Here is a 12,614-nt window from a genome sequence, read left to right as displayed (position 1 = left end):
GAGGGGCTCAGGCACCGGCTGGCCCTTTCTGCTCCCCCAGCACAGTCAGCTCCGCTCCACCGGAGAGGCCTCGTGCCAGGGACCTGCCTCCCTTGGGTCCGGGCCGTGAGGGCTCCTGCCTGCTCTGACTGCCCAGCATCTAAGGCCGGCCCGGCCCTGCTGGCTAACTTGCCCACGTGCTGTGTTCAAAGGAGGAGCAGAAAAGCAGGAAGAAAAAGAACTCCAAGAGGAAGCTGACTCCCAACACCACCTCCACCTCGGCCAGCACCACCTCGGCCAGCACCACCTCAGCTTCCACCACCTCGGCCTCCACCACCTCGGCCTCCACCACCCCAGCCTCTGCCACCCCTGCCTCCACCAGCACCGCCAGCAGCCAGGCCTCGCAGGAGGGCAGCTCGCCCGAGATCCCGCCCGAGGCACACAGCAGCAGCCTGGCCGACCATGAGTACACCGTGGCCGGTGCCTTCCCCGGGGCCCAGGCAGGCCGTGCGTCACAGCCCATGGCCCCTGGGGTCTTCCTCACGCAGAGGCGGCCCTCCACATCGTCCCCCAACAACACCGCTGCCAAAGGTACTGTACCTGCCGGCCCGAAGCAGTCGAGACTGGCAGACTGCCTCCATAGATGACCACAGGTCCCCTTTCCCCACCACGGCCACCTGCGTCTGTGGCCACACGTGTGGAAGCAGTGGTCTCTTTCAAGGCTGAGAGCCAGAGTCACACCAGGCGGTCTGGTTCTCTGCGTTTGGTCCAGGTCCTCAGACCCCGAGGACATTGGCTTTGGGGCCTCACTTGGAGTCGGGGTGTGGTAAACAGTTTGCCAGGGGTTCTCTGGGAGGGCCCAGGGTGACTGACCCGGATCCTGTGTGAGTCGGGGGTGCACGGCTGTGTGGCATCTCCCCACGCAGCCCTGGCGAGTGCTGGCTCACTTCCTTCCTCAAGGGACTCGGAGTCCCTCACCCTGGCTGTGCCCAAGCCAGTGGTGGGCCCAGCGGGTGTGGCTCCAGGTGGCTCTGCGGCCAGGTCACATCACCACCGTCCTGGCCGCAGCCCCGCCCCTTCACGCCCCTTGTCCATGGAAGCTCTGATCCGGGGGCTTTGTCGAAGATTTCTGATTTCAGAGGGGCAAGAACCCCAGTCCCAGATGGCATGGGCCCATTTTACAGCTGGTGGGAGAGCTGAGGGGTTTGCAGACTCCCCGCCCACACAGCCCCTCTCACAGACCTGTCTGCCTTTTTGTGTCCCCTCTTCTACCCTCAGGAAAACGTACAAAAAAGGGCATGGCCACCGCCAAGCAGAGGCTTGGGAAAATTCTGAAAATTCATCGGAATGGGAAACTGCTCCTTTAAAGTTTGGAAAGCCAGGATCCTTCTGCTCCGCTCAGGACCCCCGGAGCCCCGCTACATCAGCCCAGGAGGGTGGCCACGCCGCCTCGCCCTGGGGAGGGCCTGCCGCCTCCCAGCCGACACTCCCCACACAGAGCACCTGTCGCTTCAGCAGGCAGAGCTCGCCGGCACGGACACATGTCCTTTTCCAAGTTGCTTAGAGTGACCAGTTCCCGAAACTCGGCCCCGCCAGTTTGAGGACCATTCCAGTTTCAGGACCGCCTCTAGGCACCCCCGAGCGTGGTTGTGACCGCAGGGCCTCTGCAGCTCTGCTGGGAGCACGAGTCCTTCGAGGAAGGAGGAGTGAGCCAACCATTCACCAGGCCCAGAGTTGAGCCAGCCACAGGCTGGTAGCCTCCAGAGGCTTAAAAAAAGGCAAAGAACACTAGAGAGGAAGAGGAGGAGAAAGCAGGGTGTTTATGTGCCCCCACCCCATCTCTTCCCGAGTGATTCTCAGACACGTCCAGAGAGCATTCATTCTGGCCAGGAGAGGGGGCCTCCAGTCTCCCTGGCCGGCACGTGGCAGGCCAGATGGTGGGTGTTGCTCCTGAATGCCCAAGGCATTTCTAGGAGCGACTGGAGGCCGGCAGCAGGGTCAGTGTGTTAGTGGGTAGGGGAGCCACCGTGGGATCCCCAGCCATGACGCGGGGCCCAGGGGCCCAGGCAAAGCCACATGGACGGGCCCTGTCCAGCCCCACTGGCTACACTCCCAAAAGCACTTGTCAGCCAAGGCACCCTGCCCCGGGCCTGGCGGGGCGGAAGGCGGCCAGGCAGCCCGAGGGTGTGGGGGGCCTGGCACTTCTGTCTTGTCACCTGTCACCTGGTGTCGAGCGCATGGGTGGCTCCTGGACCGCGTGTCCACCCATCGACACAGAGGGGCTGGCTTTGTTTCTCAGGCAATCCTGTATTTTAATTTTAGATGTATTTCCTGAAGCATATTTTTCATAGAATGTAGCGTGTAAATAGCTTTTTAAATAACTTCTTTTTTATAAGAGTAAAAGTATCTTTAGGAATTTCTTTGTAGAGTCCTTCATTAACATTTATACAGGTTTTTTGCCGAGTCTGATGAACAGTTGGGTTTCCGATGCTTTTTTTTTTTTCTTTTTTTTTTTATTGTTATGGTTATTTTTTTCTTTTTCTTTTAGGGACTAAGGTATTGCCTGAAAAACAAGTGGTGTCTGTGCAGCCTTATATCTGTCTTTACAGAAGCAAACAGTACTCAAAAGATCTATTTCAGACATGTTTGAAGATGCATCTTCAACTTGAATACCAGCTCTTTCTTTCCTTCTTGTTGATGAAGGGGTGGGGTACAGTTATTTTACTAGCACCTTGTGAAGTGTTCTGTGTTTTGTGATGCTGTAATTTATTAATGTTTGTAGCTTTTTATATTTGTACATTTCTTATGAGCTTTGTTTATATGCCCACCCTGGGTGTTCTGTCCACGCGGAGAGGCAGCTTCGTGCCGGCCTCGGCCCCGGCTCAGCCTGTGGGGGCCGCGGCCGCGGGGCCTGGAGAAGGGCCGGGCGACACCCGCGGACCCGACTCCAGCCCGGCGTTTTGAAGGTTTCCTTGCCTGTCATTGTTGAACGTTTATATAATCTAACCCAGCCATCAAACTGTTCTCTCTCTCTCTCTTACTTTTAAATTTTATTATTATTTTGGCAACATGTACATTTCTAACAAAGTTTATCGTGGCTATTAAAGTGTTTTATTTCCCGATTCATATCACTCTTGTATCGAGTCCATGAGGTCTAAGGCAACTGAAATCAAAGTTTTAAAAGAGTAAAGCTATTTCAGGTTTTGTACAGAGCCCTGTCTCATTTCTGCCTCGCTCACCACCGTGCGTCCTGGCAGGGAGGGTCCCGGCAGGGAGGGCGGCGGGGTCCTCCGGGAGGCCGAGGGGCTCAGGCGTGCCCGCTGAGGGCAGGTGTGCGGGTGGGCAGTCAGGTCCCGGAGACATCCCGGGATTGCCTGCAGGGCTCATCCGCGCTGCTGCACCCCAGCTGTCCAGCAGGAACATCCTCGAGAGCCTCTCGAACCTGTGGTTCACAGGTGGGCAGTTAGCTGAGCCCAGTGAGCACTGGGCCGACACCCACAGGCACTCAGGGACGAACACAGGATTTCAGTCTGAGTCTGACAGTGTTCACAGCGAATGAACAAAAGCAGAACCCACCCCCTACCCCCGGACAGACAGTGTGGGCACAGCGAGGGTCAAGGACTGGGCAGGGCAAAGAAAGACCAGCTGGCTGGAGGGGCCGCTGCCAAGGAGCACTGGGACTGTCTGGCTGCTGGGCATCTCGGGCATCACTGGGTCCTGAGACAGGGTGCTCTCCCCAGGCACCCATAGTTTGAATCCATTCTGCTGGACCCTTCGAGAGGTGTGGTCCTTCACATACCCAGGCTAGGCACTCAGCCCACCCGGGAAGCCTTCCTGTCCCTGCTCAGCTCCAGCCAGACTCCGTGGCTCCCACGCCCTCACCTCACAGACACAGGTGCCGTGCCTGGCCCTTGGCTGCTCGGCCCCTCCAGGCCTAGCTCTGGACACCTCAACATGCCCAGCCTGGCTGGACCCTGAGCCCGGTTCTGGAGGCTAAGCTGTCTGAGTACTCCTTGGGTCCCTTGGCTGTGGGCACTGGACCTACAGAGGGCTGTCAGGGAGCTGAAGGCCTGAAGCCCAGGGAGGGGCCCCCAGAGGCTGCCCAGAGTCCCCCAGTTCCAGGCCCTGTGCTGGTCAGCACCCACGCAGTTCTGGTGTTGTGTGGCCCGGCCCTGCCTTGGTACCTCACAGTGGCCCCGTGTGCAGTGTGTTTGGGTCTGTGCAAAATCCCAAGACTCGTGTTTCTGGGCGTGTCTGTGGCAAGGCAGCAAGGGGCCAGGTCTTCTCTCAGTTCAGGCCCCGTGACAGTGACCTGAGAGGGGAGGGGCTGAGTGAGCTCCCAGCATGGCCCCTGGGCCCAGCTCCTCACTGACAGGTGAATAAACTGAGCTCCAACTCCCTCCTCCCTGACAGTGGTCCCGCTTGAAGGGAAGTCTGGGGGCCAGCTCTAGGGGGCCTGGCGAGCCCATCCAGCGAGGTCCCCCAGGAGAGTTCAGGTCAAGCCATTCCTTCATCCAGGCCCTCACCACTGGCTGCCATGAGCTGCCAGGAACAGCCCCTCCTCGGGGGCCCTCTCAAGGCACCGTGGACCCATCATGTGCACAGGCCACTCTCAAGGTCTCAGGACCCAACCCGGAGCTGTGTCCCCAACATGGCAGGTCCACGGCACACGGGCAGACACAGAGCAGCAGGCGCTGAGGACTCAGAACAAAGGCCTGTCTCTCCTCCCCAGCTTGGCTCACAGGTGCCCCGACAGTGCTGTAGGACCCCTTGCCCATCACATTTTGCAGCCCCTGGCGGAGGTGTCTGGCGTGAGAGCAAAGCACCGCCATCCTGGCGAGGCCCCAGGGGCCGCACGATGCCAGTGGCCGGGCCTGGAGTCCCCACCGCGAGAAGCGCGCCGGCCGGCGGAGGACTTCGCGGAGAGAACACGAAGACGTGGAGTTAGGCCCCTAGATGCGCAGGTCGGTCTGACAGACGCACGGCCGCCGTGAGCTGTGCGCTGAACCTTGCAGACATAAACAAATGACCCTTAGCTCAGCTTCCCAAAGTTCCCTTGGATTCCGGAGTCATTTTCTGAGCACCTACTGAGTGCTGGGCCGTTGAGAATCTTCCAGAACCTTCATCAAAGCCGACAGCAGCCCGCTTTGCGGAGGAGGGCACCAGGCTTCGCAGAAGGCCAGCTCCCTCCGCCTCACGAGGAGCCCAGGCCTTGCCAGCTCCAGGGCCCCCACCATCGCCTGCTTCCGTGGACAGTAGGACATGTGGTCCTCTAAAATCCCAGGTGGAAGAGGGGTCTGAGACGTCCCGGGGGCCACCCATAGGAGATGAAAGTGTCTTCAGCAGCATGAGCAAAGCCCTGAGGCAGGCGGTCAGGCCTCAGGGTGCTGAGATGGTGCGAGGTGAGGCCGGGCAGTTCAGTGTGGACCGAGGGCATCCACACACGCAGGATGCCAGGCCCTGGGTAGGCCCTGCGGGCTAGAGAGCAACAGCAGTGCTTCTCTTGGGGAACAGGCTACTGGAGGAGGGCTGAGGGCAAGAGCCCCTCCCCTGTGGGCTCCTCCTCTCCTTGCCCTGTGCCCTATCAGCACCTTTCCTTGGTCTCTGCGTGGGTGGGGAGCTCAGTACTACAGGCAGCTCGGTCTGTTTTGCAGGGCCAGACTGGCAGTCTGGATAGAACCTGCAAGAAAGGGCCCTGCTGGGCCCCTGGGGCAATACTGAGAGTGACCAGTAGGGGGCAGGGGAGGGCTGGGAACGAACAGTCCTTGGAGGGCAGCAGCAGGAGTTCATCCAGTGCCTGGCGTTGAGCAGGCAGGAGGGAGCGGGATGGAGCTGAGAAATAACGTTATTAGCGGCAGCTGGCAAAGAGATGGAACTCTCTCATCCTGAAAGATTTGTGTCAGATGTGCCAGGATCTGTGTTAGCACATTGGACACCTGATAGCACATTCTGAGGAAGAGCCCACCACTGTCTCTGTCTCACCAATAGGGAAAGTGAGGCACAGGGCCTTGTAGCTGGTGGATCTGGGGTTCAAGTCCAGGCAGGCCAGCCCCAGAGCCCTTGGACTTATGAGACAGCACGCCAGAGAGACCTTCCCATAGAAAGAGGCCAGATGGGCAGCTCCCTAAGGCCCCAAGAGGAAGAGCTATGCCAGAACAGAGAAAAGGGAGCTGCCGTGCAAAGGCCCTGAGGTGGGGACAAGGTGAAATGTCTGTCTTTGGGGAGACAGCTGGAGTGAGGGCCTGGGTGCAGGGCTGGGGGTGGTGAGGTGGGGCAGGGCAGCAGGCCAGGCCATGCTGGGGCACTTGGAGCTTTTCTAAAGGGCAGCACCCCTCTGCCAGGCTCTGTCCTCCATCACAGGGGTCTCCCTTCCTCCAGGCTGCACAGAGACCCTTGGGCCTGCTATCTCTCTCCACTTCTCCCCCTGGTCCCTGCACCCCACCTCTGCACAGCCCTGAGCAAGGTGCCCTCTTGCAGATGTGGACACAGGCAGCTTTGTGCAGGGGGCTCTCTGCTGTGTCCACAACATTGCGAGGCTGGACGTAGGAGAGTCAAGAGGGCTACCCATCAAGAGCTTAAAAAAAGATGCTGCTGATGTAAAAGTCTAGGCTGTAAGCAAGTCTCCTGAACAGTAACTCCCAGGGATAATGGTACATGCAAGTTGTGTCAGAGGCATTAGGCAGCCATGTGCATTTCACAGGTTTGTGTGGTGACGGTGCGGCAGCGTGGCCACACTTGCTGAGCTCACACTCTGTGCCGGGCAGGGTGCGCAGGCTGTGTCCCCTGACCTGAGTGGCTGCACTGCAGGCCAACAGAGGGCTTGGCTGGCTCCCTCCCAGCTGGGCTGTGTGACCTGTTTCCTCACCTGCAGAGCTGTAGGCGGCGGAAGCAACCACGCACAGGTGCCGCAGGGGGCCCCCTGGTCCCTGCAGGTCTGCCTTCGCATCTGGCCCTCTGCAGGGGCCCTCCCCGACTCCCCCAGCCTGCCCTAGGACCTGTCCACTGTGTGATCACGTCTCTCTCTGGGCCTCTTCTGTCTGCCTCCTTGGTGATAGGAGAGGGGTGGATGGAGGGCCCCACTGGAGCTGAGGGGGCAGCTTGTCCCACCCAACCTGGCCCACATCCTCCATCACAGCTGGCCCCATGGTCTTTCATGGAGGTACTGGGGTGAGAGGTGACTCCCTTGCGTGTTTGGTTGTACAGACGCTCTAGAAAACACTTACTCACTTCCGTGTGCGGTCTCCTCATATTTTGAAGAGAATCTTTACTTTTCACAACTCAGTTTCGTGTCCCCAGAGCCCAGAGGACAGAGGGATGCTGGGTGGGGCGGTCAGTCCAAAGAGGAGTGATGGCAGGAGGGAGTCCAGGCCAGGCTGTCGGGCGGCCTGACAAATGGCCTCTCTCCTTCGCCGCCAGCCCGCCTTTCCCAGGCTGAGTCCTGCCGGCCGCCTCATCCAAACATCCCTGGGGATGCCACCTCGGCAGAAAAATGATGCTGTTCCATTAACATCTGACACGGATTTGCAGGCCCCAAACAGACGAGCGTGCATGTAAACACCCGGCCCGGCCAGGCCCTTGCTGGCTCAAAGAGGGATCCTCGTAATTAATTGTCCGCCTGCTGGCCCAGCAGCCTGGGCCCGCACTCCAGCCAGTGCTATTTCAAGACTGCAATCCCTCCTTGCCTCCCACAAGCAGCACGTACCAAACAGCGGATGTGCTGGCGCTGGTAGGGAGGAGCAGTGAGGGGTCCTGGCTCCGTGGGCATCCACGCTCCCTGGTGAAATGGAGTCGTCACCCTGGCCTCCCGGTGGCGGTGAGAACAGGGTCCACATGCCTGGCATGGGCCAAGCCTGAGCCTCTCACATCTGCTCGCAGGCTGTCTCGGGCTGTCCGGTCAGTGGGTCAGGGGCTGCCAGGCACAGCGCTCCCACTACAAGCCAGCAGGCCAGCGCCGCGGTTCATCAGCTCCGCGCAGTTGGGTGGATTTAATAAGCCTGTAAGGCTGCCTCGACATCGTTACACGTGCCTTTTTACCCTGAAGAAGAAGGATTTGTTCTAGAATGCTGTTCAAGCGTGTTGTCTTGAATCAGTGATACGTCATGTGTACGTGCATAACAATGATACCGTCGCTGCTTGTCAAAGAGAATCTTTTATCAATGGGCAACAATTCTCCACACGTTTTGTACAGTGAGGTTTGATCTGCTATCATCCCACGTTTATATGTCCTTCCTTCTTTTTTGGGTTCATTTTTTTCCCCTTAGAATGTAAGAAAACTGCATGACTTTGCCATGAGGGGTCTCGCTGCTCTGCACCCCCAGCTGGTAGGGACGCCACCCCTGTAAGCTGTGACATGGGGACAGTCATCTTACCTTTGGGGTGCCACAGGATCACAGGGACAAACCAGGGCCTGCTCACAGCTGTGTCCCCGCATTGTGTGTTGGGATCGGTATCTTTGCTCAGAAACTCATTTACTTCATCGGTAAAATGAGGAAAAAATGGCACTACTTCCTTGTTTTTTCCTTTTCAAAACACCTGACTCCAATCCCCCGAATTGTGTTGTAATTTGTGGCTGAGGGCTGGGACCCTGAGTTTATCCTCCGTCCAGGTGTCCGTGGCCCATGTCACACAGACAGTAGGTGGTGGGTCTCTCCCGGTGGCTGTGTTTTAAGCTCTGGCAGAGTTTATCAGGGTCTCCCCTCTGCTCCTCCTGGGGTTTCCAGGAGCTGTGTGGGGTGGAGGTTCCCTGAGAAGGAGGCATCTCAGGCTCCCAGTGGATATGAATAAAACCCTTTCTGGGGAACTTTTTCCTTTTCTTTGTCCTGCTCTAGACTCAGTCCTCTGTTGTTTTCTAGACTGTGGCCCTAGGATATACTTCCGATCTATAAAGTGCTCCGTGTGCCCCTAGAGCGGACATGACGTGGTCTGCGAGGCCTTCTGCAGGCGTGGAAAGGGGCTGGTGCTCCAGGCCAGTCCGCTCAGGGAGGGGGCACCCGCATCCCTGCACCCCCTCCGCCCCCACACATGCAGACCTTCTCTGGGCTTAGCTTCCCCGCCCCTACCATACAGTTTCCCAGGACCCCTACTACTCTGACCCTCCCCGTGGGTATGGGGCGCCCACGGCCACATACATTCTGTGGCTCTCACCCTTCACTCCTAGGTTCCCTGGGCCTTGGGGATCCTTCTCTGCTGCCCTTCCCCCTACAACCCTGGACTGAGTTGATCTGGCTTTGTCAGATCTCAGAGACCTGCCAGTACCCCCAACCCTCCCACCTTGGGACCCCCCTACCCCAGCCCCTCCTCCCTGGGACCCCCCATACCAGCCCTGCCCTATCTCTGTCACTCTGATTTTCTTCCTCACGGTCCCAAAATTTAGCCCAAACACCATCTCCTCTGGTTATTCTGAAGCTCGGCCGTCTTTTGTGACTCCCCACTAACTGCCTAATCCCCGTATTCCAGACCCTTCGGCCTCTCATGCCTCAACTTCTGCAGCCCCGGCAGGAGTGGTCATACAGGTCACCCTGGCCCATTTCACTCCTCAGGCAGTCCCTGTGTGACCCCACGGGGCACAGGGGCCATGAGGAGCCCCAGCTCTGGGCAGGCAAGGGACCCGTGGCTGTTGAGTGGTAGAAGTGCAAGGTGGACTGAAGGACAAGGAGACCCCGAGAAGAGGTGGTGCCCCCAAAGCAGAGGAAGGGGGTTCCACACAGAAGATACGTGGCATATGTGGGGCAGAGCCTGGGCTCCCTGGCCTGTGCAGGTGAGGTCAGAAGTGGGGGAGGCCGTGTGGATCCTTGTCCTACAGGGTGGATTAGGACAGATTAGCATCCGAGGGGCCCTTCTGGGGCCTGACGTTATTGTTGCTTCCTCTCATGAGGATGCTGATGATTCATGGCGAGGGCTGATGGACAAGGAGTCAGGGCTATGACTAGGTCGGCAAGGTTGGGAGCTGGCCATTCCCTCTGTGGTGGGCTGGGCTGACCTGTTCCTGCAGGCCTGGGATGTCTGGACACCCTGACGCCGGGTGCAAGACTCCTGCCACTGCCCTAAGCCATCCCAGAGAAGTGCCGTCAGACCTCAGCCCCATGCGCCCCTTGACAGGGGGCTCATGCCCTCCCAGACACCCTGTCTCACCCCAAGCTCACTCGGCCTCAGAGAGCTGGAACCTGCTAGGCTTTGTAGGACCTGAGGAGGAGGCTTCTCTGTGCCTTGGCTCTGGGGCTTAGGCCATAAACCAGGCCCACGAGAAATGGGTATGCAGACCAATGTCTGACTGAGACCAAGTGACATAGTGACATGGGTATCCTCAGTGGCCCATCTAAAACCATGGCTCAGCATTCTTAGCCTCCCTGTGAGCTCAGCTCATACCATGCCCCAAAGGAGACTCATCTGACCTGTTCTAATGCCCAGAGGTCCTGCCTCGCTGAGCTCACTGCTGCAGAGGGACCGGCTGGCTGCACCAAACTAAACCTCTGGTGTGTTCCTTCTGGCGGTGCTAGGGTTGAAGACTGAGAACAAGACTGAGTGGTATGGCTCTGGAGTAGGGGCCACTTTTCTCTCACTGGGTGTCTGACCATGCTGCCCCCAAGCAGGAGACCCAGACCCATTAGCCCCATCCTCCTGACACTGGTCACCCCACCCTATTGAGCTCTTGCCTTATGGAAGGGTCTATGGGTTGTGGCCAGCCTGGGCCCATACTACAGTCTTTCTATAGAAGGCTCTGGAGAGAGACCAGGCTACCTCAGGGTACAGCAGAGTGGCCAACAGGAGGAGAAAAGCCTTGGTGTGCCTTGGAACGTTTACTAAGCCAACCGTTATATACAGCATGGCCCTCCCATACACACCCAGGCCCAGTAGAGGCATCCACAAGGAGTAAATTGTGTGGTAGCTCCAGACAGGTAGCCCAAGGCTGGTTACAGGCAGAATCTGACATCAACCTGAACCAGAACCCTGCCCAATTGGACCCAGAACCAACCACCAGTGGAGGGCTTCAGACCACTCCGAAGCTAGATCCAACTAACCACACAAGTGGTATACCAAGAGGGAAATGCCTCAGGCACAACCCCTGTACAGCAGTTTACACACTGTGATTGAGATCTATCCTTATAGTCAGCCAGCCTGGGGACTAAACCCACCCATGAACAGGCCAACAGCATTTAAGACTCAACTACAACTATAACACATAACCCACAGAAGAGACATTCCTGGAGCACAGAGCTCAGGTGATCTGGAAAATTGTGCCATTGAGCCCCAAAAGACACCTACAACATAAAACCACCATAACAAGTTTGGAAGTCATAGCAGATCTACCTCATACACAAAGAAAAACACACACAAAAAAAATACCCCAAACAGAATGGGGAGACAGAGAAACATACCCCAAATGAAAGAACAAGAGTAATTCTCGAAAAAAGAATTAAATGGAATGGAAGCAACCAAGATACTAAATGCAAAGTTCAAAACAGTGGTTATAAGGATGCTCAAGAACATTACAGGAAGAATTGATTATTTCAGTGAGAACTTACACAAAGGGATAGTAAGCATAAAAGAGACATAAAAACCATACAAAAGAACCAGTCAGAAGTAAAGAACATCTAAAATGAATAATACACTAGAAGGAATTGACAGCAAGTTAGATGAAGCAGATAATCAAATGAGTGACTTAGAGGACAAGATAACAGAAACACCAAAGTAGAACAGCAAAAAGAAAAAAGAAATTTTCTTTAACATGAGGAAAGTCTAAGGGACCTCTGGGACAACATCAAGCAAAACAACATCTGCATCATAGGGGTATCAGAATGAGAAGACAGCGAGTAAGGGATTGAAAACCTGTTTGAAGAAACAATAGCTGAAAACTTTCCTAACCTGGTGGAGAAAAAAGACACAAGTCCAGGAAACACAGAGAGTCCCAAACAAGATGAACACAAAGAAACCCACATCAAGACACATCATAATTAAAATGGCAAAGGTTAAAGATAAATGAGAAAATCTTAAGAGCAGCAAAGGATAGACAGTTACCTACAAAGGAGCTTCCCATAAAGCTGTAAGCTAATTTCTCAATAGCAACACTTCAGGCAAGAAGGGACTGGCATGAAATGTTTTAAGTGATGAAAAGCAAGGACCTACAACCAAGACTAGCCTACCCAGAAAGGCTATTATTTAAAATAAAAATAAAGAGCTTCCCAGACAAAAGAAAAGTTAAAAGAGTTCATTACCTCCAAACAAGTATTACAAAAAATGTTAAAGGATATTTTTTAACAAAAAGAAAGGAGAGGGAGGCGGCCATAGGTACAAAGAGTAAAATGGTGATACACAAGTACATATCAATAATTACTTAAAATGTAAACATAGTAAATGCATCAATCAAAAGACATAGAGTAGCTAAATGGATAAGAAAACAGGACCCACATATATGCTGTCTACAAGAGACCTACCTCAGAACAAAATATACACACAAACTGAACGTAAAGGGATGAAAGAAGAAATTACATGCAAATGAACACAAAAATAAAGCTGGAGTAGCAATACTTATATCAGACAAAATAGATTTCAAAACAAAGACCATAATGAGACAAAGGACACTATGCAATATTAAGAAGATCAATCCAGCAAGAGAATATAACCCTTGTAAACATATA

At 55.6% G+C, this 12,614-nt stretch overlaps 1 protein-coding gene across 4 annotated transcripts in view; it reads left to right on the top strand.

Annotated features, from left to right (window-relative positions):
- PHF2 (PHD finger protein 2) overlaps window positions 1–3,191 on the top strand; it is an 82,988-nt gene extending 79,797 nt beyond the window's left edge. For all 4 annotated transcript variants that reach the window (XM_036260720.1, XM_036260719.1, XM_036260717.1 and 1 more), the window contains 2 exons: window positions 192–570; window positions 1,258–3,191. In XM_036260720.1, the coding sequence (XP_036116613.1) occupies window positions 192–570; window positions 1,258–1,346 (468 nt within the window). In that variant the 3' untranslated portion in view covers window positions 1,347–3,191. The remainder of the gene's footprint in view (window positions 1–191; window positions 571–1,257) is intronic.
- The last annotated feature ends 9,423 nt before the right edge of the window (window positions 3,192–12,614 follow it).

The sequence above is a fragment of the Molossus molossus genome, unplaced genomic scaffold (assembly GCF_014108415.1).
Source record: "Molossus molossus isolate mMolMol1 unplaced genomic scaffold, mMolMol1.p scaffold_m16_p_14, whole genome shotgun sequence".
In the NCBI taxonomy this organism is placed as follows: Eukaryota; Metazoa; Chordata; class Mammalia; order Chiroptera; family Molossidae; genus Molossus; species Molossus molossus.
This window is presented reverse-complemented; position numbering and strand designations above follow the sequence as displayed.